Raw genomic sequence first — 25,785 nt, 5'->3', positions numbered from 1 at the left:
AATTGCAGCCGCATCAGCAGCTGTCCCCAAACCTGGGGGGTCCCCAGGGGTGCTGCCCCGCTGTCCCCATGATCCGGTGCCGGCAGCAGCGGCTCCTCCCCGGCAGCCGGTGCCACCATTCCTTGGGGCTGTGTCACTTCCTCCCCGGCGCCAGCGCGGGGACCGCGGCCGCGCTTCCCGCCAGCCCAGCCCATCCCATCCCAACCCATCCCATCCCAGCCCATGCCGCGCTTGGAGCCGTGTGGAGCCAGACGGGACACAGAGATGCAGCAGTTTGGGTCTGTATTAGCCACATTTCCAAGCACAGTTCACGGCCACGCGCCCGGAATGCCGGGGATGCCGGCTCCAGCCGGCATCCCCGCAGGGTCTCCGGGGCAGCTGCAGATCCCAAACCCGCAAACTCGCTCGCTTTAACCGTCCCGCTTCCAGCCGCGATGCTGCCAACAGCTCCCGCAGCCGCCTGTTTCCACGGAGCCTGGCGGCACGCAGAGCCACCTGGGAATGCACGGAGCAGCCCAGGAATGCATGGAGCTGCCTGGGAATGCATGGAGTCCAATATTGGCTGCAGCATCCCGGCACTGCACGGAGCATCCCGGCACTGCATGGAGCTGCCTGGGAACGCATGGAGCATCCCAGCGCCGCACGGAGCCCCCCAGCCCCTCGGCAGCATCCCGGGGCTGCGGCCGGGGGGCTCCCGGCCCGCCGGGCAGGGGGAGGCAGGAAACGGTGCCGGCTCCGGCACCCGCTCCTGGGGTGACTCAGAGCCCGTGGGTGCCCACCAGCACGTCCATCAGGTAGTCCAGGTCGTCCATGTCCAGGCGGCCGCTGCCTTCAGCCTCTTCCTCCTCCTCCTCGGTGCTGGAAAAGGCTTTGAAGCCGGCGAGGCTGCCGGGGGCCCAGAGGTCGCAGTCGTACATGGAGGTGTCAATGTCCTCAAAGATGCCATCCAGGCTGTCGTCCAGCAAGGAGGGACCCCCCAGCAGGTCCAGGGGGGACAAACAGCCGGGAGGGGGTGGCGGGGGTGGCCACAGGGCATCCGCTCGCCCCCCCGGCTCCGCCGCCGCATCCGGGGCCGTCCCTGCGGGCGCCAGCACCGTCGGGGCGTCCGGGGACACATCCCAGGCAGAGAGCAGCAGCGGGTGGCCCGCGCCGCCGGGGGGGCCGTGGGACGGGGGACACGTCGGGGGGTCCTCGGCGGGCGCGGGGCCCTGCAGGCGCCGCAGGGTGTTGGCCACGAGCACCAGGTAGCGCAGGTTGGGCTCCACGTGCCGCAGGCTCCGGTGCAGCTTCAGCACCGAGATGTTGAAGAGGGAGGCGGAGGGGGCGCCGGGCCCCCCCCCCGCCCGAAACGGCCTCCGCCGGGGCCTCCCCGGCCTCCATCTCAGCCCGTTTCCGCTTCACGCCTTTGGCCAGCATGGGGCTGGGGGGGACAAAGAGGGCCCGGAGTGAGCGTGGCCGGCCCGGACACCGGGGCCCCTTGAGCATCCTCCCGGGGACACCCATGTCCCCTGCACCCCTGGGTGCTGCTGCCCCCGCCGGGGCAAGGGGGAGGGTGTCCACAGGGACAAGCTGCACCCTGCAAACCAGGGAGGGCTCCAGCAAACTGGGGTGCCCCCGCCATGCAAACCTCCCTTGCAGACCTTAGGGTAAGCCGGGACCAACCCCCGCGCCAACCTCTCCACCGGGAGCTGGGAATCCCCCTCCTTGCAAACCGGGAGCCCTACGGCAACCGCGAGGAGCGGGAACCGGGAACCCAGCCCGCTCCAGTCAACCGGAGACCGATCCCGGATACCCGCAGCCAGGGCAATCCCGCCGGCGGTTTGCACGGCGGGGATCCCCCCGGTTTGCACGGCGGGGATCCCCCCCGGTTCCACTGCAACCCGCGGGCTCTCCCCGCTTGCAGAGCGGTCCCCGCCGCACCGGGACCATCGCGCGGGGAAGCCCCCGGTCCCGCGGGCAAGAGGCAGCCGCGGGGGCGGGTGAGTCACGGCGCTCAGCGCGGAACCTCCGCCCCTTCCCCGGTGAGTCACCGCGCCCGGGCGCCCATGGCCGGGCCGGGCCGGGCCGGAGCCTCCGCCGCGCCGGCGCCCCCGGAGCGGCGCGAGCGCCCCGGGACCCCCGGGGACCCTCATTTACATACCCGGCTCCTCAGGGGCCAATCAGCGGGGTCTGCGAGGCGGCGCGCAGCCAATCAGGAGCCGGCATCCCTCCCCGCACGCTCTCCGCCAGCCGCCGCGGCCGCCCGAGAAGGGGCCGCGTCTGCCCGCCCGCCGCGGGACACGCCCCTTCGCCTGCCGGGGCGGGGCCTCGCGCCCGCGCGGCCAATCGGCGCGGCCGGGTTGGGAGATCATCTGCATAACAGCAACGTCACCGCCGGGGCGGGGCGGGTACGGCCCGGCCGCACGGGCGCCTGATTGGCCGCGACGCGCGGGCCTCGTTTGCATACGGAGGGCGGACGTGAGCGACTCAAGGGGGGCGCGTGCGATGAGTTTGCGGGTGCTCGGCCGGGCAGAGCAGGGGCCGGCGCCGCGCGCAGCCCCGCGAGGCCTCCCCGGCCCCGCAGGCCTTGCCGGCCCCCGCGCAGGCAGGGCCAGAGCCCGGCTGACTTGGAGGAAACCGAAACCGCGAGTCCGCACCCGTGCAGCGATGCGGGACCGGCGCCGCTCCTCAGGCTGCAGGAGGACGGAGGGCAGCGACAGCGCTCGCCCCACGGCCCCATCCACGGGGCATCTTCCCGCACCGCTCCGACGGGCCGGACCCGCTCTGCCAGCCCGCTGCCGGATCGGGGCTGAGTCACCTGCAAGGACGGGAGTCCCCAGGGACAGTGCTGGCTGCATCCCGGCCCCGGCTGCATCCCGCACCCAGCCGCGTGAAGAGGTTGTGCGGAAGAAAAGAGCGACTTTATGGCCATGGCAGGGCCCGGGGGGGCCTAGGCTGGGCCGTAGTGCCGCGACACGTAGACGTTCTGCCCATCGTACTGGCCCGTGCCCAGGCAGCGCAGCAGGAAGTGGCCCAGGTCGTGCTTGGAGATGACGCGGGAGCCGCCGGACGCGTTCACCGTCACCACGTAGTCGCCGGTCAGCGGCTGGTCGTCTGCGGGTGGAAGAGGTGGCCGCGTGTTCCCAGGTGTCCCCATGGCCAAGCCGTGGCCATGTGTCCCCCCCCCAGGCCCAGCACGCACTGGCAATGTGTGGTGGCATCACGGAGACGCAGTCGAGCCCGGACTCCTGCAGCACGCGGTGCATGCGCACGTGGTCCTCGGTCACCGGCCGCAGCCGCGGCGGCACCTTGTCCAGGTCCCACAGCAGGAAAGCTGCGGGTGGAGGCGGCACTCAGCACCCCAGTGTCCCCCGATGTCCCCCGCTGTCCCCTCCCTCCATGTCCTCACCCGACAGGCAGGCCACCACCTTCCTGACGCCATGCGCCTTCATGGCAGCCACAATGTTCTTGGTGCCCTCGGACATCACGGTGGTGGGGCCTACGGGCACAGGGGCAGCAGGGTCCTCACCATGCCCCAGGGCAACGGGGTGGCACAGTGCAGGGTCCCTGGGTCCCCAAGGGTCGCAATGTGTCCCAAAGCAATGGGGTGGCAGGATGCAGGGGATGCAAGGTGCAGGGTCCCCAGGATGCCCCAGAGCAATGGGGTGACAGGGCGCAGGGTCCCCAGGATGATGGAGTTGCGGGATGCAGGGTACCCAAGGTTGATGGCATCACAGGGTGCAGGGTCCCCAGGGAGCAAGGTGTCCCAAAGCAATGAGGTGCAGGGTCCCCAGAGTGCAGGGAGTCCCAAAGCAATGGGGTGGCAGGGTCCTCAGGGTGAAATGTGTTCCAGGGTGACAGGGTCCCCAGGGTGCAGGGTCCCCAAGGCTGATGGGATCACAGGGTACAGGGTCCCCAGGGTGCATGGTGTCCCAGGCCAAGGAGGTGGCAGGATGCAGGGTACCCAAAGCTGATGGCATCAGAGGGTGCAGGGTCCCCAGGGTGTCCCAAAGCAATGGGGTGGCAGGGTGCAGAGTCCCCAAGATCCCCAAGGGGTGGCAGGCTCCCCATGACGTGATGACATCAGAGGGTGCCATGTCCCCAGGGTGACGAGGGCCCCCCAGGGCATGAGGCTGGCAGGGTGACAGGGTCCCCGGGGCCATGAGGCACCATACTGAGGTCATTGCGGGTGCCCAGGATGATGAGGACGGCGTCCTGGCCTTCCACGGCGCGATCCACGTCGGCGCCGTTGAGCACATCGCCCACAACCACGCGCGCCGGGCGCCGCTCAGGGGGCAGCCGTGCCGGGTCCCGCACCAGCACCGTCACCTCGTACCCTGCGCGCCCCCGGGGGGGTGTCCGTGGGTCAGCAGGTCCCCCAGGGGGGCTGCACCCCCAAACCGCGCTGCTGGGGGGTGGGTCGGACGCCCTCTCGCCCATGGGACCCTGATAGCAGCAGCGCCCGGTGCCACGTGACGATGACTCAGCTCTGGCCGAGCATGACTCAGCACCGAGGCTGCCTGCGTGCAGCGCCCATGGGCGCCGCAGGGGCTCCCGGTGCTTCCCCATCCTTGCTGGGGAGGATGGGGACACGCGAGGGGCCCGAGGGGAAGCTCTGTGTCTGGCTCACGTGCCCCATCACGGGCCCTGTGGGGAGGAGGGCCCAGGCGTCCTGACACCCAGCCTGGACCTCAGTTGTCCTCAGGCTGGTGCCTCTCTGGACACTTTTGTCAACAAGGTGAGGGGACACTGAAATGCAGCCCTTAGATCCAGCTCGTCCCCCAGGGAAGTGCCCGGGTGCTCTAGGACATGCACTGAGTTGCCCAGGACTCAGCTCCTCTGTGGAGTCTGGCGAAAAGGGGCTATGTGGAGCTTTCTGGGATGGCCGGGGACCAAAGGGGCTCGGCCTGTCCTGGACCATCTCTGTCTGTCCCCAGCGGGGTCTGTCTGTCCCCAACGGGATCTCAGCCTTGCCCAGCTCCAGCCTGGAGCTTTGGTGCCTCCGTGACACCTGCCTGCACACGGGTGACGGGCTGAGCCCGGCCAACTCAGTGCACCCTCATGTGGCAGCCCGATAAGAACAACCCGGCCCTATCGCGGGCTCCCACCCGCCACCCGCCTGCGGCTGCAGCCCCCAGGGCCGCGGTGACGGCTGCAGGACCTGGGACCGTGGCGGCGGCTGCAGGACCCCCTACCCATGCCCCAGGGCGCCGTGAGCCGGGCTCAGCCCAGGGGGCTCCCCGCAGCGCCCGGGACCCCCCGGCACCCGTCGCCTGCAGCCAGGGCCTCAGCGGGCGCCGCAGGGGGGGCGTTTTGAGGAGGGGGCGCAGCCTGGGCCCCCCTTACCCGCGTCCAGCGCCTGCGCCAGCGTGGCCAGCCCGGTCATGCCGGTGGCACCGAAGATGGCGATTTTCTTGCAGGTGGCCATGGCCCGAGCGCTGCGAGCCCCGACGCCGCTTCCCCGTCGCCGCCGGAGCGCGGCCTTCGCTCCGCTCCGCCCCGTTCCACCCCCGGCGGGGCGGGCGCCGCCGGACCGGCCCCCTCGGCGCCCCATAGCCGCCCCCCCGGGGCACGTGCAGCCCCGGGACCCCCCCGGACACACACACACCGGGAATCGCACCCCGGGATTTGCATCCCGGGATTTGCATCCCTATCCTTGCCCGGCTACGGGCACTGCCGGTAAATGCAGCCCCGATAAATGCAGCCCGTGTCCGTTCATACCGATACGTGCCCTCCCGGTAAATGCAGCCCGGCATTTGAATCCCGCTCCGTGCATTCCCGCTCCGTGCATTCCTGCTCCGCGCATTCCCGGTCCGGGCACGACGCTACGAGCATCCCCGCTACGAGCATCCCCGGTGCGGGGCGCAGCCCCGGTGCAGCCCCCAGCCCCGCATCGCACGGGAGCAGGTTTGGGCGGGGGGGGTCTCCCTGCTGCCCGTTCGCGTCCCCGCTGCGGGGCCTGGGGCGGCGGCGGCGGCGGGCGGGGGCCGGCGGGGGCGGGATCGGCTGCCGGGGCGGCGCGGCCGGTGCGCAGAGGCAGCCGGGCCCGGGCGGCGGCGGCGGCGCCCGCTGCCACGGTGAGTGCCGGCCCCGGGTTGCGGCACTGGGCCCGGTACCGGGATGCTCCCCCATCCCCTCCTCCTCCCCGTTCCGCCGCTCCCGGGGCCTCCGGTGCGGACGTGCCGGCAGAGCCGCCCCGGAGCCCTCCCGGTACCGCGTCCCGGCTGAGCCCTGTGGCCCGGGGCGGGGGAAGCGGGCGGCGACTGCGGCGGCTCCGGTGCGGCGGGGAGGAGGCCCCGGGCGGCCGCGGGGTCCCTCAAGGTGACCGCGGAGGAGGGAGGGGGACGATGCTGCGGGGGAGGCAGAGGTTATTGCAGGGGATGCTCGAGCGGGGGGGCAGAGGATGCCCGTGGGGGGGTCGGGGGATGCTTCGAGGGGGCTTTCGGGGGGGCTCTGCGGGGGGGGCGCTGCGTGATGCTCCGGGGTGTTGCAGGGGGTGCCAGGGGGGCTGAATGGAGGGTTTGGGGGATGCTTTGGCTGGGTGCAGGGATGTTTGGGGGTGTCCCAGGAGACTTGGGAGGGGTCCCAGGAGGCTGAGGGGGGTCCCAGCAGGTTTGGGGGGGATCCCAGGGGGCCTGGGAGTCAGTCCCTCTGGGTGGCTTCAGGGGATGTCCTGGGGGTGCCAGGTGGAAATGGCAAAGCCGGGGGGTCCTGGGGACCCCAGCCAAGACCTGCGCTTCCCCCTGCCCCTCGCCCTGCTCTGCATCACCTTCCCCCAGTGGTTTTTTTTGCGGGAGGCGGGGAGGACAACGAGCAAACAAGTTCCACGCAGGGCAGCGCACACCTGCCATGTGTTAGCACAAGACAGGCCCCTGCAGCAGCCCCGGGTCTGCGGGGGGCCCTGCTCCCCTTTCTGGGGGGCTCATCCTTATCCAGGGGGGCAGTGCGATTCCCTGGGATGTCCCATGCAGACACCCCAGGGAAGAGCACGATCCGCTCTCTGTCCTGCGCCGTCCCCGGTATTTCAGGCTTTCAGCTCCCATTCCAGTGCTCCCAGGCTGGGAGCAAAAAGGGCAATTCCCGGATGGGACATGGGGGACGGGCAAAGCGGGTGGGCACCGGGCTGGCCGGAGCGCTCCGGAGAAGTCACCATTGCCACCACTGCATGCATGCAAGACCCAGGCATGCACCACGCGTGCAAAGTCGCTCCTCCCGGCGTGCTCTGGCGCTCGTAGCCGCCTTGTCACCATCCCCACGTCCCCACAGCCCCCTGTCACCCCCATGGCGGCTGTGGCGGCCGAACTGGACAACATGGAGGTGCAGGCGACCAACAACAACAGCGCCTGGGAGGGCGCCGAGCCCCGCGGCTGGGACGAGACCGCCGCCACCGCCAAGCTCTTCGAGTGCTCCCGCATCAAAGCCCTGGCCGGTGCGTCGGGCGTCGCGACAAGGGCGATAGCGGGGAGCAAGGCAGTGGGAAGGGGCTGGGGGGATGCCCGGACGCCTGGGCCCTCGTGGGGGCTGACGCCGTCTCTCCCCGCAGACGAGCGGGACGCGGTGCAGAAGAAGACGTTCACCAAGTGGGTGAACTCGCACCTGGCGCGCGCGTCCTGCCGCGTCTCGGACCTGTACGCGGACCTGCGCGACGGCTACGCGCTCACCCGCCTGCTCGAGGTGCTCTCGGGAGAGCAGCTGGTAGGCGGCCGCGTCCAGCGCGCCGGGGGCTCCGGGACGTTGTCCCCCCCGGCCTCATGGCAGCTGCTGTCGCCGGCAGCCCAAGCCCACGCGGGGCCGGATGCGGATCCACTCCCTGGAGAACGTGGACAAGGCGCTGCAGTTCCTCAAGGAGCAGCGCGTGCACCTGGAGAACGTCGGCTCGCACGACATCGTGGACGGCAACCACCGCCTCACGCTGGGCCTCATCTGGACCATCATCCTGCGCTTCCAGGTAGCTGCAGCATCAGCAGCGGCCCCGGGACCGGCTGCCGCGGGGCGGCCGTGCGGCAGTGCCCGTGTCCCCCGCCGTTGTCCCCAGATTCAGGTGATCAAAATCAAGACCGAGGACAACCGGGAGACGCGCTCGGCCAAGGACGCGCTGCTGCTCTGGTGCCAGATGAAGACAGCGGGGTGAGCCCCGGCGCCCGTCCCCGTCCCTGTCCCCGTCCCCGTCCCCGCTGAGCCCTGGCTCCCCGCAGGTACCCGGAGGTGAACATCCAGAACTTCACCACGAGCTGGAGGGACGGCCTGGCCTTCAACGCCCTCATCCACAAGCACAGGTCCGGCGTGGAGCTGCCGCTGGGGCCTCCCGGACGCCGGGGCCCCTTTTGCTTGGCTCCTGCCGGAGACGCCTTATCTCTCGCTCGCAGGCCGGACCTCATCGACTTCCATAAGTTGACCAAGTCCAACGCGACCTACAACCTGCAGCAGGCCTTCAACACGGCCGAGCAGCACCTGGGGCTCAGCAAGCTGCTCGACCCCGAGGGTAGGGACTGGGATGTCCCCTGCTCGGGTGAGATGAAAGTGGGGAGATTTGGGGCATTTTGGGGCGTTCTGATGCATCGCCGCCCAACAGACGTCAACATGGAGGACCCCGACGAGAAGTCCATCATTACCTACGTGGTCTCCTTCTACCACTACTTCTCCAAGATGAAGGCGCTGGCCGTGGAGGGCAAGCGCATCGGGAAGGTGAGGTCGCGTGCCCGGCTCGCACGTGCTCTCTTGGCACATGGGGCTGAGCCCTCTTGTCCCTGCTCCATCCCAGGTGCTGGACCAGGCCATGGAGATCGAGGGCATCATGGAGCGCTACGAGGCGCTGGCGGCCGAGCTGCTGGCCTGGATCCAGCACACCATCGCCATCATCAGCAACCAGAAGTTCGCCAACTCCTTGGCTGGTGTCCAGCAGCAGCTCCAGGCCTTCACGGCCTTCTGCACCCTGGAGAAACCTGTCAAGTGAGCAGGAGCCGGTGGGACGGCCGCCGGAGCCGGCGCCGGTGCCCACCAGGAGCTCTGGTCCCGCAGGTTCCAGGAGAAGGGCAACCTGGAGGTGCTGCTCTTCACCATCCAGAGCAAGCTGCGGGCCACCAACCGCAAGCTCTACGTGCCCAGCGAGGGCAAGAGCATCTCCGACATCAACAAGGTGCCGCTGGGGACGCGGGGCCGGGCGTCCCGTGCCCCGGGGCTGTTCTGCAAGCCCAACTCTCGCTCCGCAGGCTTGGAGCTGCCTGGAGAAGGCTGAGCACGAGCGGGAGGTGGCCCTGCGGCACGAGCTCATCCGCCAGGAGAAGCTGGAGCTGCTGGCCCAGCGCTTCGACCACAAAGCGGCCATGCGGGAGACGTGGCTCAACGAGAACCAGCGCCTGGTGTCACAGGTGGGATGGGGCCGAGGCTGATGGGACCTCGCTGGGGGTCCCCATCTCCAGCCACCCTGTCCTGACCACCCGCTCCGTCCCCAGGACAACTTCGGCTACGACCTGCCGGCGGTGGAGGCCGCCATGAAGAAGCACGAGGCCATCGAGGCCGACATCTCCTCCTACCAGGAGCGCATCCAGGTGGTGGTGGAGCTGGCGCTGGAGATGGAGTCCGAGGGCTACTACGACACCAAGCGCATCGGCGCCCAGAAGGACAACATCCTGCGGCAGTGGGGGCTGCTCACGGAGCTCCTGGCCGCCCGCCGCGCTCGCCTCGAGCAGAACCTGGCCCTGCAGAAGATCTTCCAGGAGATGGTCTACATGATCGACTGGATGGAGGAGATGCAGGTCGGGCCCATGGGGACCCGGGCAGGTCCCCACCGGCGCTCCAGGGCAGCTATGGAGCCCGCGGCCGCCTCCGCGCCCTCCTTCCGCAGGTGCTGCTGCTCTCCAAGGATTTCGGGAAGCACCTGCTGGAGGTGGAGGACCTTCTGCAGAAGCAGGCGCTGCTCGAGGCCGACATCGCGGCGCAGAGCGAGCGCGTGCAGGCGCTCAACGCCGCCGCGCTCAAGTTCTCCGAGCTGGAGGGTAACGGGGGCCGCGTCTGGGTGCGATTTGGGCCGTTTTGGAGTCCCCGCCGCTCGCTGAGCCCCGTCCCCCCGCCAGGTTACCAGCCGTGCGACCCGCAGATCATCTGCAACCGCGTGACGCACGTGCGCACGTGCCTGGAGGAGCTGGGCGAGCTGGCGGCCAAGCGGCGCGCGGAGCTGGACGAGTCGCGGCGCCTCTGGAGCTTCCTGCAGGAGCTGGAGGAGGCCGAGGCGTGGATGCGCGAGAAGGAGCGCGTGCTGGCGGCCAAGGCGCGCGGGCGCGAGCCGCGCAGCGTCCCCGCGCTCAGCAGCGAGCACAAGGCCATGCTGGGCGAGCTGGGCAGCCGGCGCGCGCTGCTGCACCAGAGCCTGGCGCGCGGCGAGCAGCTCGCGGCGCAGAAGCGCCCCGGCGCCGGCCGCGTGCAGGAGAAGCTGCGGGACGTGCGGCTGCGCTGGAAGAAGCTGGAGGAGGCGACGGGTTTGCACCAGCAGCGGCTGCAGGAGGCCCTCAACTTCATGCAGTTCAACGCCGAGACGGACGACTTGGTGGCCTGGCTGCAGGACACGTACCGCCTGGTGTCCAGCGACGACTTCGGCCACGACGACTACTCCACGCAGGCGCTGGCGCGCAAGCACCGCGCCGTGCTGGACGAGCTGGAGCAGCACCGCGGCGCCGTGCTGGCGCTGCGCAAGCAGCTGGCGCGCCTGGCGCCCGCGCAGCGCCAGGCCGTCGAGGTGCAGATCCGCGTCGTGGAGGTGGAGCAGCTCTACGGCGAGGTGGCCGAGGTGGCCGTGCTGCGGCGGCAGTGGCTGCAGGACGCGCTCGCCGTCTACCGCATGTTCGCCGAGGTGCACGCGTGCGAGGGCTGGCTGGACGACAAGGAGCAGTGGCTGCAGAAGGTGGAGGTGCCCGAGGAGCTGGACGAGGTGGAGGTGGTGCAGCACAGGTGGGCGCGGGGACGGGCGGCAGGGGCCCCGTGCCACCCCTGGCCGCCCTCAGGATCCCCGTCGTGCCCAGGTTTGAGAGCCTGGACCAGGAGATGAACAGTGTCATGGGCCGCATCCTGGATGTCAACCAGGTGGTGCAGCAGCTGGTGGATGGCGGCCACCCCAGCGCCCAGGAGGTCCGCGCTTGCCAGGACCACCTCAACAGCAGGTAGTGGCCATGGGGACATCACCGTGGGGGACATCACCACGGGGGAGGATGTCAGGTTGAGGATGTCAGAACGGGGACCTCATCATGGGGAAGGCCACCATGGGGGATGTCACCATGGGGGATGTCACCTTGAGGAAGGTCACCTTGGAGATGCCACTATGGGGACGCCGCTGTGGGGGATGCCATCACCACGGGGATGCCAGGATGCCACCATGGGCAATGTCACCATGGATGATGTCACCATGGGGACATCACCATGAGGATGTCGATCCGGGGGCCACCACCACGGGGCTCAAGGGGACTGAGGTGGCCGCGTCCAAGCGGGGTCTCCCACGTGGCCAGGTGGAACCGCGTGGTGGAGCTGGTGGAGCTCAAGAAGGCCCAGCTGGGCGCCGTGCTGGAGATCCAGAACTACGTGCTGGAGTGCGGCGAGCTGTGCGCGCAAGTGCGCGAGAAGCGGCAGGCGGTGGAGGCGGCGGCGGCGGGCGGCGGCGGCGGCGGCGCGCTCGGCGGCGCCCTGGCCCTGCAGCGGCGCCTCTCGGCCACGGAGGCGGCGCTGGCGGCGCTGGAGCCGCGGCTGGCGGAGCTGCAGCGCGCGGGCGACGCGCTGGCCGCCGCGCACCCGGCGCGCGCCCTCGCCGTCCTGCTGCCCTTCGAGGAGGTGGGCGGCGAGTGGGACGCGCTGCAGCGGGCGCTGCGGGGCTGCGAGGACTCGCTCGCCGTGGCCGCGCGCCTGCAGCGCTTCATCCAGGACCTCGACGACTTCCTGGGCTGGCTCGTGAAGACGCAGGCGGCCGTGGCCGACGAGGAGGTGCCGGGCAACCTGGCCGAGGCCGAGCGGCTGCTGAGCCGCCACGCGGCGCTCAAGGAGGAGATCAACGGCTACGAGGAGGACTACGCCAAGATCCAGGCGGCCAGCGAGCTGCTGGCGCTCGAGGCCGCCGAGCTGCCCTGCCTCTCGCTGCAGCAGTGGCTGCAGAAGCTGGACGCCGGCTGGAGCAAGCTGCTGTGCGCGTGGGACGCGCGCCGCGAGGCGCTCGTGCAGGCGCACGTCTTCCACCTCTTCCTCAGGGATGTCAAGCAGTGCGAGAGCTGCCTCTACAACCAGGTCGGGCCCCCGCGCACGGCACGGGCGCGCGGCACGGCCGAGGCGTCGCCCCGGCTCCCCCAGCCTCATCCCCATCCCTTCCCCATCCAGGAGTCCACGCTGGCGCGCGCGGAGCTCCCGGACGGCGTGGAAGCGGTGGGCGCCGCCATCAAGAGGCACAAGGACTTCACCACCACCATGGAGCTCAACCTGCAGAAGGTGCAGCTGGCGCTGCAGGCGGGCGAGAGCCTGCGGCGCCAGGGCAACCTCTACAGCGAGCGGGTGGCCGAGGAGATGGAGGCCCTTCGTGCCAAGTACGTGCCCCCGGGACGCGCCGAGCGTGCCCGTCTCCCGCCGCGCCGGGATGGAGAAGGGGATGCGGGAGCCGCATCCCTGCTGGTCTGGCTTGCCGCCAGGATGCTCCCAGAGCCCTCGATGCGGCCGAAAGCCGGCAGATGCCGGCCCAGACGAGCCGGGCGTTGGAGCGCGCGCTCCTGTGCGCTGCGGTGCCCTTAGCAGGGCTCTCCGCTGCCCGCAGGAGCCAGCGCAACTGCGAGCTGGCCCAGGAGTGGATGCAGCGGCTCAACGAGCACCTGGAGCTGCAGCGGTTCCTGCAGGACTGCCACGAGGTAGGACCCCCCGGCCTCCCGCCATGGGGAACGTGGGTGCAGGGGGACGGGGGCATCCTGCCCCCGGCAGGGAATTGCCCTCTGGATGCGCCTGGGTGCCCTCGACCGGGCAGGGGGACCCCCATGTGGGGCACCCATGGGATCTGGCGCGGCTGGTCCGGTTTGGGATGCAGCGGGCACCCAGGGCAGGGGCACATTCCTGGTGATGAGGGGTCCATGCGTCCCCAGAGATGGATCCTGGGGGGTGCCCTACATCCCCCTGGCATGCCCCTTGGGTGCCGTTTACTCCCCTCCACCCCATCGTGCAGGGCACCCATGGGATGCAGCATCACTGGGCCGATTTGGGATGCAGGAGCATCCAGAAGGGGGGGGGGTTCCCGGTGCGGGAGATCCAGACACCCCTAGAGCAGGATCCTGGGATGCCCCTTGGTGCCTCTTGCCACGCTCCATCCCCCCACGTGGGTACCCATCGGATCTGGCATCTCCGGTCCAATTTGGGATGCAGAGATCATCCAAGGGGGAAGGATCTTGGCGGGGGGGGGGGTCCATGCACCCTCAGAGGGGGATCCCGGGGGGAAGCCCTTCCCCGGGAGGGGGTTATCCACGCATCCCGGCGTGTGCGCCCCCGCGCCCCCCCCATCCATCCCGCCCGCTGGCGCCGCAGTCGCCCGCTGCGGCAGCGCCGCGGCCGCCGGTGCCAAAGGGGCCTGCGCGGGGCCGGGCGCTGCCGCAGGCTCCGCGCGGGCTCAGCGGCTCCGCGCTCCGCAGCTCCGCGCCTGGATGCGCGACAAGGCGCTCATGGCGCGCGAGGCGGCGCGCGAGCCCGGCCCGCGGCCCCCCCAGCGCTGGCTCAAGCACCAGGCGTTCATGGCCGAGCTGGCGCAGAACCGGGCCTGGCTCGAGAAGATCGAGAAGGTGAAAAAATAATTGCGGGGGGAGCGACGGAGGATGCGGGAGCGGGGGGGATGCGGATGCTTTAACCCTTTGCTTGCAGCAGGGTCGCGCGCTTGCATGCTGCCCTCCCCCGGCAACATGGGGGGCTGGAGGTGTCCGTGGGGCTGGGGGGCATCCGGGGACCTTGGCGGGGCCGGGGGGGTCAGGAAGATGCGAGGACCTCAGGGAGGTTGGAGGGGGGCGGTTTGGCACCAGGATGGGGATGGGGAGATCTGGGATGTCTGGGAACCTTGGAAGCGGCTGGGGGGGGATCCAGAAACCTCCCTGGGGTGCTGGGGGATCCAGGGGCTCTGGGAACCTCAGCGGGGTCCAGAGGATACAGGGGATCCAGGGGAGCTGGGGGGCTCTGGGGGATCCAGGGGCTCCGGGAACCTCAGCAGGGTCCAGAGGATATGGGGGATCCAGGGGAGCTGGGGGGCTCTGGGGGCTCCAGGGGCTCCGGGAACCTCAGTGGGATCCCAGGGCTGGGGGGATGTGGAGGATCCAGGGATGCGGCAGCGCCGGGCCCGGCAGGATGCAGCCCGGCAGCTCTGCCGGCGCATCCCGCATTTCCCGGGTGACTTTGCCATGGCCGCGCGCGGAGGGATCAGCCCCCCCCGCAGTGCGGACGAGATGGGGAGGGGGGATCACTCCATCCCCGGTGATCCCAAATCCGTCCCCGGTGATCCCGAATGCCCCCATCACGCGTGGTGTGTCCCCCCCCCCCCCCCGCATGCGTGTGCGCTGCCGGCACGTCCGCTATCCCAAAATAGCCGCCGCCGCTCCGGCTGGGAGCCGCAGCCCCCCCGCCGTGCGCGGGAGCCAAAGCGGGGGACACGCAGGATGGGGACGCTCCCGGCGGATGCTCCCCCTTGGTGCCACCGTGTCGCGGCCCTCACGGGGCATCTTCCTGCCGCATCCTCTGCAAATCCCTCCTTCCCTCCGGACGCTGGAGGGGGGATGCTCGGGAGCCAGGAGGGCGCCCAGAGCAGGGGCTCATCCGCGTCCCCTTCGCGATGTCACACGGCGGGGGCTCTTCGGCGTCCCCGCCATGTCCCTGGGTTGTCCCCGCAGGAGGGGGAGCAGCTGCTGCGGGACAAGCCGGAGCTGGCGGGGCCGGTGCAGGAGCAGCTGGACGAGCTGCGGCAGCGCTGGCAGGAGCTGGAGAGCAGCACGCGGGCGCGCGCCCGGCACCTCCTGGAGGCCACCAAGGCGGAGCGGCTGGCGCGGAGCTACGCCGAGCTCGACCAGCGCCTGCTGCGCCTCGAGGACCAGCTGCAGGCCGTGCGCGCCGGCCCCGACCTGGCCAGCGTGAGCCACCAGCTCAAGAAGCTGCAGGTACGCGGCGGCGGGGACGCCGGCGCTGCGGCTCGCGCAGGGCGCGTGCCGGGTGGCCATGGGGGTCGGCATCGCTTGCACCCAGTCTGCCATCGCTTGCACCCACCGTTTGCCATTGCTTGCACCCACCGTTTGCCATCGCTTGCACCCAGTTTGGCATTTCGTGCACCCAGTTCAGCATTGCTTGCATTCGCGGCTCAGCATCACTTCCATCCATGCTTCAGCATCGCTTGCACCCACCGTTTGGCATCGCTTGCACCCAGTCAGCCATTTCTTGCACCCAGTTCACCATCACTTGCTCCTGGTTCAGCATTGCTTGCACTGCAGCTCAGCATTACTTGCATCCAGTTTGCCGTTGCTTGCACTGCAGCTCTGCATCACTTGCATCCATACGTCAGCATCACTTGCACCCAGTTTGGCATCATTTGCACCCCATTTGCCAGTTTGTACCCGCAGTTCGGCATCCCTTGCACCCGCAGTTCGGCATCCCTTGCACCCACAGTTTTGGCATCGCTTGCACCCAGTTTGGCATCATTCGCACCCAGTTTTGGCATCGCTTGCACCCGGTGCAGCCTCGTGGCAGCTTGTGCCGAGTCATCTCGGAGCCTGCGCAGAGCCACCATTCCCACAGCTGGGCAGAGCCCTTGGTGGCACCATCCCCATCCAGGGTGGCACCATCCCCATTCCCGGGGGAATAACCAGGGAATCCGCATGGCGCAAGAGCGCCGGGTCTCAGCACCCATCCTCGATGCTTCATCCCCTTCCCTCCCCATCCCTCCTCGCTCCGGGGCTGATCCTGGCATTCCGAGTGTTGCCGGCGCTCCAGGGGGGATCGCGGCCTTCCCGCTGCCCTCTCGCCGCTGCAGAGCATGGAGTCGCAGGTGGAGGAGTGGTCCAAGGAGGCGGGCGAGCTGCAGGCGCAGGCGGCCGCGCTGCCGCACGAGGCCGCGGGCAAGGACGCGCTGAGCGAGCGGCAGAGCGCCGTGGGCAGCCGCATCGTGCGCCTCATCGAGCCGCTCAAGGAGCGCCGGCGCGTGCTGCTCGCCTCCAAGGAGGTGCACCAAGTCAGCCACGACCTGGAGGACGAGCTGGTGAGGGGGCCGTGGCCCCTCCGGCCGCATTCCGGGCTGTTCCCTGCCAGCCGGTCTCGTCCCATTCCATCACATCCTGCGTCACTGTGTGCCAGTCCATCCCATGACGTCCTGTCCCATGCTGTCTCACCCAGTTGCATCCCATCTTGTCACATCCCATCTTGTCGCATCCGACCCCCTCTCATTCCCACCCCATCTCATTCCCACCCCATCCAAACCCATCTCATCCCATCCTACTCTCATCCATTCCCATCCTGTCCCATTCCACCCATTTCATTGCATCCCATCTTGTCCGTCTCATCCTGTCCCATCTCATCCTGTTCCATGCCACCCATCCTGTCCCATCCTGACTCGTCCCGGTGCATCCCATTCTGTCCCACCTCACTGCCCCACTCTGTCCCCAGCTGTGGGTCCAGGACCGGCTGCCCCTGGCGACCCTGCAGGACCATGGGAGCAACCTGCAGACAGTGCAGCAGTTCATGAAGAAGAACCAGGTGAGCGGTTGGGCAGGTGCCTGGTCACCTGGGTCCTTGCACTGGGCAATGATGAAAGCTGATGCATGACAATGCATGATGATGATGATAATGATGACGATGATAATGATGGCGATGACCAATGGTGATGGTGATGACTGATGACGATGATTATGCTGGTGATGATGATGACGATGACCACGATGATGGCAGTGATGGTGATGACCATGATGGTGATGATGGTGGTGGTGATGTTGATGACGGTGATGATGATGTTGACGGTTGGCGATGTTGACGATGACGGTGATGATGATGGTGGTGGTGATGTTGACAATGACGGTGATGATGTTGATGGTGGTGATGTTGACGATGTCCATGATGATGATGGTGGTGGTGATGTTGACGATGACGGTGATGATGACCACAACGATGATGGCCCCAGGCGCTGCGCCGGGAGCTGCAGGTGCACCGGCCCCGCGTGGACGAGGTGCTGGAGCGGGCGGGCGCCCTGGCCGCCCTCAAGAGCCCCGAGGCGGAGGCGGCGGGACGGCTGCGGCAGCGCCTGGCGGCCGCGTGGGCCCAGCTGCAGGAGCAGGCGGAGCGGCGGCAGCAGGCGCTGGACGCCGCGTTCCGCCTCGAGCAGTACTACTTCGACGTGGCCGAGGTGGAGTCGTGGCTGGGCGAGCAGGAGCTCCTGCTCATGAGCGAGGAGAAGGGCAAGGTGCGGGGCGGCCCGCGGCGCCGGGAGCAGCGGGGCGCCCGGCTCCGGGCCCGGCTCATCCCACGCGCTCCCCAGGACGAGCAGAGCACCCTGCAGCTCCTCAAGAAGCACCTGCTGACGGAGCAGACGGTGGAGAACTACGAGGAGACCATCGCGCAGCTCTCCCGGCAGTGCCGGGCGCTGCTCGAGCTGGGGCATCCCGAGAGGTGGGCGGACGCTCCCCGTCCCCGCCGTCGTTCCCGAGGGAGCCGGCGCCCGCGCGCTCACCGGGCGCTGTGTCCCTTGCCCAGCGAACAGGTCAGCAGGCGGCAGTCGCAGGTTGACCGGCTGTACGTGTCTCTGAAGGACCTGGTGGAGGAGCGCAAGGCCAAGCTGGAGCAGCAGTACTGGCTCTACCAGCTCAGCCGCGAGGTGGACGAGCTGGAGCACTGGATCGCCGAGAAGGAGGTGGTGGCCGGCTCCCCGGAGCTGGGGCAGGACTTCGAGCACGTCACGGTGAGCACCGGGTGGCCCTGTGGGGTGGTCTGGCATGGGTTGTGGGTGTCGTGCATGGGCCGTGGGCGCTGGGCATGGACCTTGCTCCGTGCCGTGGGCCGTGGGCTTCGGGTGATGGCTCCACCATGCCCCGTGGGCGCTGGGCATGGGCCTTTCTCCATGCCGTGGGCCTTGGGCTTCAGATGATGCCTCCACCATGCCCCATGGGCGCTGGGCATGGGCCTTGCTCCATGCCATGGGCCTTGGGCTTCGGGTGTTGGCTCCGCCATACCCCATGGGCGCTGGGCATGGGCCTTGCTCCATGCCATGGGCCTTGGGCTTCGGGTGATGGCTCCACCATGCCCCATGGGCGCTGGGCATGGGCCTTTCTCCATGTCATGCTGTGGGCTCCATCTACCCGTCCGCGCTCACCTCGTTGCCTGCCCGTCCCAGCTGCTACAGGAGAAGTTCATGGAGTTCGCCAGCGAGACCGGCAGCATCGGGAATGAGCGGATCTCCGCTGTGAACCAGATGGTGGACGAGCTCATTGACTATGGCCATGCAGACGCGGCCACCATCGCCGAGTGGAAGGACGGGGTCAACGAGGCCTGGGCTGACCTGCTGGAGCTGATGGAGACGCGGGCGCAGATGCTGGCGGCCTCCCACGAGCTGCACAAGTTCTTCAACGACTGCAAGGACGTGCTATCGCAGATCGAGGAGAAGCGGCAGCGGCTCCCCGAGCTGGCGGCCCGCGAGGCCAAGACCTCAGCGGGCACCTTGCAGCGCCTGCTCAGCGCCTTCGAGCACGATGTGGAGGTGCTGGTGACGCAGGTGAGATGGTGGAGAGATGCGGGGGTGGCACAGAGATGGTGGTAGCAGCAGTGGTGATGGTGGCGGTGATGCGGTGGTGGTGATGGAGGTGGTGGAGAGAGAATGGTGGTGGTGGGGAGGCAGCGGTGACGATGGAAGTGAGATGGTGGTGCTGATGGTGGTGGTGCAGAGATGATGGTGGCAGTGGTAAGGAGATAATGGTGATGGTGATGCTGATGGTGATGGTGATGGTGAAGAGATGGTGACAGTGGTGGTGGAGAGATGGTGACGGTGGTGATGGAGAGATGGTGGTGGTGGTGGTGGAGAGATGGTGGTGATGATGGTGGAGAGGTGGTGGTGGTGATGCTGATGGTGATGGTGATGGTGAGATGGTGGTGGTGGTGAAGGTGGGATGACAGTGGTGATGGTGATGGTGAAGGGATGGCGATGGTGGAGAGATGGTGGCGGTGGTGGTGGAGAGATGGTGGTGATGGAGAGATGGTGGTGATGATGGTGATGACGATGGTGGTGATGGTGGTGGTGATGGTGGTGGAGATGGTGGTGATGATGGTGGAGAGATGGTGGTGGTGATGCTGATGGTAATGGTGATGGTGAGATGGTGGTGGTGGTGAAGGCGGGATGACAGTGGTGATGGTGCTGGTGAAGGGATGGCGATGGTGGAGAGATGGTGGCGGTGGCCACAGCAGTGCCACAGTGGTGACACCGGCGTCCCCCCAGGTGCGGCAGCTGCAGGAGGGGGCAGCGCAGCTGCGGACAGTCTACGCGGGCGAGAACGCGGAGGCCATCGCCGCGCGCGAGCAGGAGGTACTGCGCGCCTGGAAGGAGCTGCTGGCCTCGTGCGAGGAGTGTCGCCTGCACGTGGCCTCGGCCGCCGACAAGATCCGCTTCACCGGCACCGCGCGGGACCTCATCTCCTGGATGGACGGCATCATCTGCCAGATCGGCACCAGCGAGAAGCCCAGGTGGGACAACGCGGCCCCGGAGCCCACCGGCTGCCACCACCCGGTGTCACAGGCTCCCTCCCCACCCGCAGGGATGTCTCCTCCGTGGAGGTGCTCATGAGCTACCACCAAAGCCTCAAGAGCGAGATCGAAGCACGCGGCAAGAGCATCGCTGCCTGCCTGGAGCTGGGCAAGAACCTGGTGTTGGCCAAGAGCCCTGCAGCCGACGAGGTGCCCGCGCAGGGACGGTCATGGGGACGGGGTGGCCCGTGGGGACCCGCTCACCCGCTGCCGTCCTCGCTGCCTGCAGATCAAAGCCCACGTGGAGAAGCTGGTGGCCAAGAAGAAGGAGATGATGGAGAAGTGGGACCAGCACTGGGAATGGCTGCAGCAGAGTGAGTCCGGCAGCGCTGGAAGGGGGGGTGGTCCATGGGATAAGGCCCCATCCTGACGTCCCCATGGATGGAGGGACCCTGGTGCCCTGGTTTGGAGTGGTCCATGGGACATGGCCCCATCCTGACGTCCCCATGGATGGAGGGACCCTGGCGCCCTGGAGTGGTCCATGGGATATGGCCCCATCCTGACGTCCCCATGGATGGAGGGACCCTGGTGCCCTGGTTTGGAGTGGTCCATGGGACATGGCCCCATCCTGACGTCCCCATGGATGGAGGGACCCTGGCGCCCTGGAGTGGTCCATGGGACACGTCCCCATCCTGATGTCCCCATGGATGGAGGGACCTTGGCGCCCTGGTTTGGAGTGGTCCATGGGACATGGCCCCATCCTGACATCCCCATGGATGGAGGGACCCTGGGCCCTGGTTCGGAGCGGTCCAAGGGCCTCATCTCCATCCCAGTGTTCCCATGGATGGGAGACCCTGCCACCCCATTCAGGCGCAGTCCCTGGAGGCCGCCCCCATCCCAACGTCCCCACGGACGGGGGGACCTGGCCGCCCCGTCCCGGGGCGCTCCGTGGGCCCCGTGCCCACGCGGTGCGCTCTCCCGGCAGTGCTGGAGGTGCACCAGTTCGCGCAGGAGGCCGTGGTGGCCGACGCGTGGCTCACGGCGCAGGAGCCGCTGCTCAAGAGCCAGGAGCTGGGCAACAGCGTGGACGAGGTGGAGCAGCTCATCCGGCGGCACGAGGCCTTTCGCAAGGCGGCCGCCGCCTGGGAGGAGCGCTTCAGCTCGCTGCGCCGCCTCACCACGGTACGCGCCGCGCGCTGCGGGCGCCCCGCCGGCCGGGCGGCCGCGGTCCCGCCGGCATCATGCCGCCGTCCCCGCAGATCGAGAAGCTCAAAGCGGAGCAGAGCAAGCAGCCGGCGACGCCGCTGCTCGGCCGCAAGGTGTTCGCGGAGCCGGCGGCCGAGGCCGGCTGGCCGGGGAGCGCGCCGGAGCGCGCCGGAGCGCGCGGCGAGCGCCCCGAGCTGCTGCGCGCGCGCCTGGACGGGCGGCCCGAGCCCCGCGTGGCCTACGTGCGCCACGAGCTGCGGCCCGAGCGGCTCCAGCCCCGGCTGGACCACCTGGCGCAGCCCCCGGACGCCGCGGCGGAGCCTCCCGAGGCGGAGGCTCCCGAGGCCGGGGAGGCCAAGCCGGGCCGTGCCGAGGGGCCGCCCGACAGGCGGCGGGAGCGGCGGGAGCGGAGGCTGGAGCGGCAGGAGTCCAGCGAGCCGGAGGCGCCGCGGCACGACGGGAAGGCCGCGGGGTGAGGCTGGCGGCGTGGCGGAGGCTCCAGGCACAGAGGGGAATGGGTGCGGGTCGGGTGGGGATGCGGGGCCCGCTGCGGATGGGGGGCAGGATCCATCAGGATCAGGGCAAGGTCCAGCTGGGATGGGTACAGCCTCCATCTTGGGCGGTCACATTCTCCATCCCAGTCGGATGTGGTCTCCATCCTGGTTGGACATGTCCCCCATCCCGATTGGATGCAGACCTCATCCCAGCTATGCTCCAGCCCACATCCCAGTTGGACATGACCCCCATCCCGATTGGATGCAGCCCCCATCCCAGCTGTGCTCCAGCCCCTGTCCCAGTTGGCCATGGCCCCCATCCCGGTTGGACATGGTCCCCATCCTGGCTGGATGCAGCCCCCGTCCTGGCTGTGCTCCAGCCCCCATCCTGGTTGGATGCGGTCCCTATCCCGGTTGGATGCAGCCCCCACCCCGGTTGGCCATGACCCCATCCCACTTGGATGCAGCCCCCATTCCAGCTGTGCTCCAGCCCCCATCCCGGTTGGCCGTGACCCCGTCCCAGCTGCACTCCAGCCCCCGTCCCGGTCGGACACAGCCCCCATCCCGGTTGGCCGTGACCCCGTCCCGGTCGGACGCAGCCCCCATCCCGGTTCGCCGTGACCCCCATCCCGGTTGGCCGTGACCCCGTCCCAGCTGCACTCCAGCCCCCGTCCCGGTCGGACGCAGCCCCCATCCCGGTTGGCTGTGACCCCCATCCCGGTTGGCTGTGACCCCCATCCCGGTCGGACGCAGCCCCCATCCCGGTTGGCCGTGACCCCGTCCCGGTTGGCCGTGACCCCGTCCCGGCCGCGCTCCAGCCCCTCTCTGCCGCAGGAAGGCCACCCTGGCCGACATCGTGGAGCAGCTGCAGGAGAAGGAGTCGGGCGCCCCCGTCCCGTCCCCGGCCCTGGTGAGTTTGTGTCCCCCCCCCGCCCCGTTGTCACCGCCGCGGGGGGCAGGTCCCGGTGTCGCCCCCCGCTCACCCGGTCCCCGCAGCCCCGGGAGCTCCCCGGGCGCCTCCCCGAGGGCCTCGAGGCGCTTCCCGAGCGGCCGCCGCGGCCCGAGCGGCCCCGCGCCCGGGACCGGCCCAAGCCCCGGCGGCGGCCCCGGCCCCGGGACGGGGCGGCGGGGGGGGAGCCGCGGCGCTCGCGCTCCGCCCCCGCGCCCGGTAGCGCCCCGCCGCCGCCGCCGCCCCCCGCGCACACCGTGCACCACGAGGGCTTCCTGCTGCGCAAGCACGAGCTCGACGGGCCCAAGAAGGCGTCCAACAGGTCCCGCCGCGGCGGGGGGCGCGCGGGGGCGCCCTGCGTGGGGGGCCGTGCACGGGACACGGTGCGGGGGATCGAGGAAGGCCATGCAAGGGACACGGTGCATTGAGGGTCGGGGATGCTGTGCAAGGGACACGGTGCGGGGGGTGTCTGGAAGGACCATGCAAAGGACACGGTGCACTGGAGGTCGGGGGGCTCCGTGCAAGCGACACGGTGCAGGGAGGGTCGGGGGGCTCCGTGCAAGCGACACGGTGCACTGGAGGTCGGGGGGCTCCGTGCAAGGGGCACGGTGCAGGGAGGGTCGGGGGGCTCCGTGTAAGGGACACGGTGCAGGAAGGGTCAGGGGGCTCCGTGCAAGCGACACGGTGCATGGTGAGGGGCAGCCATATAAGGGCCACGGGGCATTGCGGGGGGGTCCGTGCAATGGACGTGGCGCACGGGAGGGGGGTCCGTGCAAGGGAGAGGCTGCACGAGGTCCTGGGGACTCCTGCAAGCGAGGATGGGTGTCCCGGGGCCTGGAGGTCCGTGCAAGGGAGCGGGTGCATTTGCGTTCAGAGGGGTCTGTTTGCGGGAGCGGCTTCCCCTGCCGCTCCAGCACCCAGAGGTGCCCCCGCTCGCGGCTGCGGCAGGTCCTGGGTGAACCTCTACTGCGTGCTGAGCAAGGGCGACCTGGGCTTCTACAAGGACGCGAAGGGGCCGGCGTCGGGCAGCACGCACGGCGGGGAGCCCCTGCTCAGCCTGCACGCGGCCGCCAGCGACGTGGCCAGCGACTACAAGAAGAAGAAGAACGTCTTCAAGCTAAGGTGCACCCGCCGCACGGCACGGCATGGCACGGCATGGCACGGCCTGGGGCAGCGTGGCACGGTGCAGCACGGCGTGGCATGGAGCAGAGCAGCACGCCATGGTGCAGCACAGAATGGCACGGCATGGCACGGCATGGCACGGCCTGGGGCAGCGTGGCACGGTGCAGCACGGCATGGCACGGAGCAGAGCAGCACGCCATGGTGCAGCACAGAATGGCACGGCATGGCACAGTGCAGAGCAGCATGCCATAGTGCAGCATGGAATGGCACAGCATGGCACAGCATTGCACAGTGCAGAGCAGCGCGCCATGGTGCAGCACAGAATGGCACGGCATGGCACAGCATGGCACCGCATGACACGGGACAGTGCAGCACTGCATGGCACAGTGCAGAGCAGCATGCCATAGTGCAGCATGGAATGGCACAGCATGGCATGGCATGACATGGTACAGTGTGGCACAGCACAGTGCAGCATGTCATGGTGCAGCATGGCACAGAATGGCATGGTGCAGCACAGCATGGCACAGCATGGCACCGCATGGCACAGAATAGCACAGTGCAGCATGGCACCACATGGCACAGCATGGCACCGCATGGCACAGAATAGCACAGTGCAGCATGGCATGGTGCAGCACAGCGTGGCACCGCATGGCACCGCATGACATGGGACAGTGCAGCACTGCATGGCACAGAATGGCACAGTGTGGCACAGCACAGTGCAGCATGGCACGGTGCAGTGCAGCATGGCACAGAATGGCACAGCATGGTGCAGCATGGCACAGCATGGCACACTGCACCACGGCACCGCATGGCACGACACAGGCTGGCCCAGCACAGCCTGGCACGGCCCGGCACCTCCCGCCTGACCCCCCGTTTCCCCCAGGACCAGCGACGGCAGCGAGTTCCTGCTGCAGGCCAAGGACGAGGTAGCAGGGGGGATCCCCGCGGTGTCCCCCGCGGGTGCCAGCGCCGCCGGGTGACGCCGCGGTGCCCGCAGGACGACATGCGCGGCTGGCTGAAGGCGCTGGCCGCCAGCGTGCAGGAGCACGCGGACGTGGCGCGCTGGAGCCAGGCGCTGCTCACCACCTCCTCCACCGACGAGGGCGGCCCGCGGCGCGACGGCGACCGCCGCGCCAGCGCCAGCGCCCGCCGCAAGTGACGCCGTCCCGGGCCTCGGCGCCGGGGACGCGCTGCTGCATCCCCCCGGATTTCCCTGCCCGGCGACGCCGTGCACAAGCCATAGAGCCGCTGCGATGCAGGCGGACCCGGTGGCACCAGGGGCCCAGTGCCATGGGGGTCCCCAAGCTCAGGGGTCCCATCGGTACCGAGGTCCCCTCGCTGCAGGGACTGGCTCAGGACTCGGGTCCCATCAGCGCCAGGGTCCCATTGCCATGGAGGTCCCCAGGCTCAGGGGTCCCATCAGTACCAGGATCCCCAAGCTTGGAAGTCCCCTTGTCTTCTGGAGCCATTGGCACAGGCGTCCCATTGGCACAGGGGTCCCATTGGCACAGGGGTCCCATTGCCATGAGGGTCCCATTGTCATGAGTGTCCCATTGTCACCGGGGTCCCATTGCCATGAGGGTCCCCTCGGCTCAGGGACCCGTTCGGCACCAGGATCCCCCCGGGCACTGGTGGGGGGACTCATTTGACACCGGGGTCCCCTTGGAGTCCCACTTGCCCCCGTGTCCCCTTTGGCACCTTAAAATAACTTGGCCCCAGGGTCCCCTTGGGCACCGATGTCCCCATGGGCACTGAGGGGGGGGTCACTCGGCCTGGGGTTCCCCATCCCGGTGTCCCAACCCCCGAGGAGGGCTCCCCCCGCCCCACGCCGCCCCCCCGGCCGCCCCCTTCGCTGCCCCACGTCCCCAGGGGCAGCGTTTGTGGGACACGGGTTCTATTTGTAAAGATTTTATCAAAAACTAGGAAAATAACCAAAAAAAGAGCCTCCCCCCAGCGCACCCGCCCTGAGCACGTGTGTCCGCCCCCCCCAGCCCCGGACCCCCCCAGCGGGGGGGCGAGCGCCGCGCTGTGACTGTATAAATGTAATAACCCCCCCGCGCCCCCCAATAAAGGAGCAGGACGGGCCCGTGTGGCCACCGACCAGGGTGCCCGGGGGGGGCTGGGGTTGGGGGGCATCCGTGGGGCTGGGGAGGGGCTATGGGGGGTCCATGGGGCTGGGGAGTCCCATGGGGTCCCATGGGTCTAGAAGAGGCCCATAGGGGTGTCCCTAGCCCCCCCCCCCTCCTCCCAGACCGGGCTCTGTCATCCCCAGACTCCAAAAAGAGAGAGGAAAAAAAAAAGTTATTGCCCCTTTAAGAGGGGGCGGAGCCCGGATAAGAAAAG

The 25,785-nt window shown here is 69.1% G+C and overlaps 3 protein-coding genes across 4 annotated transcripts; 1 reads left to right on the top strand and 2 right to left on the bottom strand.

The window, feature by feature from the left end:
* Positions 1-743: 743 nt before the first annotated feature.
* LOC148593233 (SERTA domain-containing protein 1-like) lies at positions 744-1,416 on the bottom strand. The gene is given in 2 exon segments (XM_088531699.1): positions 744-1,349; positions 1,351-1,416. Coding segments are annotated over 2 exon segments (657 nt in total). The 3' UTR covers positions 744-758.
* Positions 1,417-2,928: 1,512 nt separating this feature from the next.
* Positions 2,929-5,436, bottom strand: BLVRB (biliverdin reductase B). 2 transcript variants are annotated; one of them, XM_088531702.1, is made up of 5 exons: positions 5,326-5,436; positions 4,155-4,316; positions 3,389-3,478; positions 3,182-3,313; positions 2,929-3,093 (listed from the first exon to the last, which is right to left on the bottom strand). In XM_088531702.1, the coding sequence occupies exons 1-5, from the start codon at positions 5,405-5,407 to the stop codon at positions 2,930-2,932; spliced, it is 630 nt and encodes a 209-aa protein (XP_088387828.1). In that variant the 5' UTR covers positions 5,408-5,436; the 3' UTR covers position 2,929. The 2 variants fall into 2 exon arrangements, with proteins under 2 accessions (XP_088387828.1, XP_088387830.1); XM_088531704.1 differs by lacking the exon at positions 4,155-4,316.
* Positions 5,437-7,260: 1,824 nt separating this feature from the next.
* SPTBN4 (spectrin beta, non-erythrocytic 4) lies at positions 7,261-24,601 on the top strand. Its single transcript, XM_088531719.1, has 35 exons — positions 7,261-7,408; positions 7,523-7,674; positions 7,754-7,927; positions 8,015-8,106; positions 8,175-8,255; positions 8,346-8,461; positions 8,552-8,664; positions 8,741-8,928; positions 8,998-9,115; positions 9,189-9,347; positions 9,432-9,734; positions 9,824-9,974; positions 10,053-10,923; positions 10,995-11,132; positions 11,475-12,240; positions 12,331-12,533; positions 12,758-12,848; positions 13,617-13,763; positions 14,856-15,119; positions 15,986-16,210; positions 16,615-16,704; positions 17,126-17,404; positions 17,480-17,610; positions 17,695-17,899; positions 18,332-18,709; positions 19,427-19,671; positions 19,743-19,881; positions 19,961-20,045; positions 20,657-20,853; positions 20,931-21,349; positions 22,206-22,281; positions 22,368-22,642; positions 23,269-23,442; positions 24,326-24,368; positions 24,440-24,601. The coding sequence occupies exons 1-35, from the start codon at positions 7,261-7,263 to the stop codon at positions 24,599-24,601; spliced, it is 7,398 nt and encodes a 2,465-aa protein (XP_088387845.1).
* Positions 24,602-25,785: the final 1,184 nt, after the last annotated feature.

Source organism: Tinamus guttatus, unplaced genomic scaffold (assembly GCF_059628265.1).
Source record: "Tinamus guttatus ecotype Peru unplaced genomic scaffold, ASM5962826v1 Tinamus_guttatus_pri_ptg000425l, whole genome shotgun sequence".
NCBI lineage: Eukaryota > Metazoa > Chordata > Aves > Tinamiformes > Tinamidae > Tinamus > Tinamus guttatus.
The sequence above is the reverse complement of the archived record's forward strand: the minus strand, read 5'-3'. Positions and strand labels throughout refer to the sequence as shown.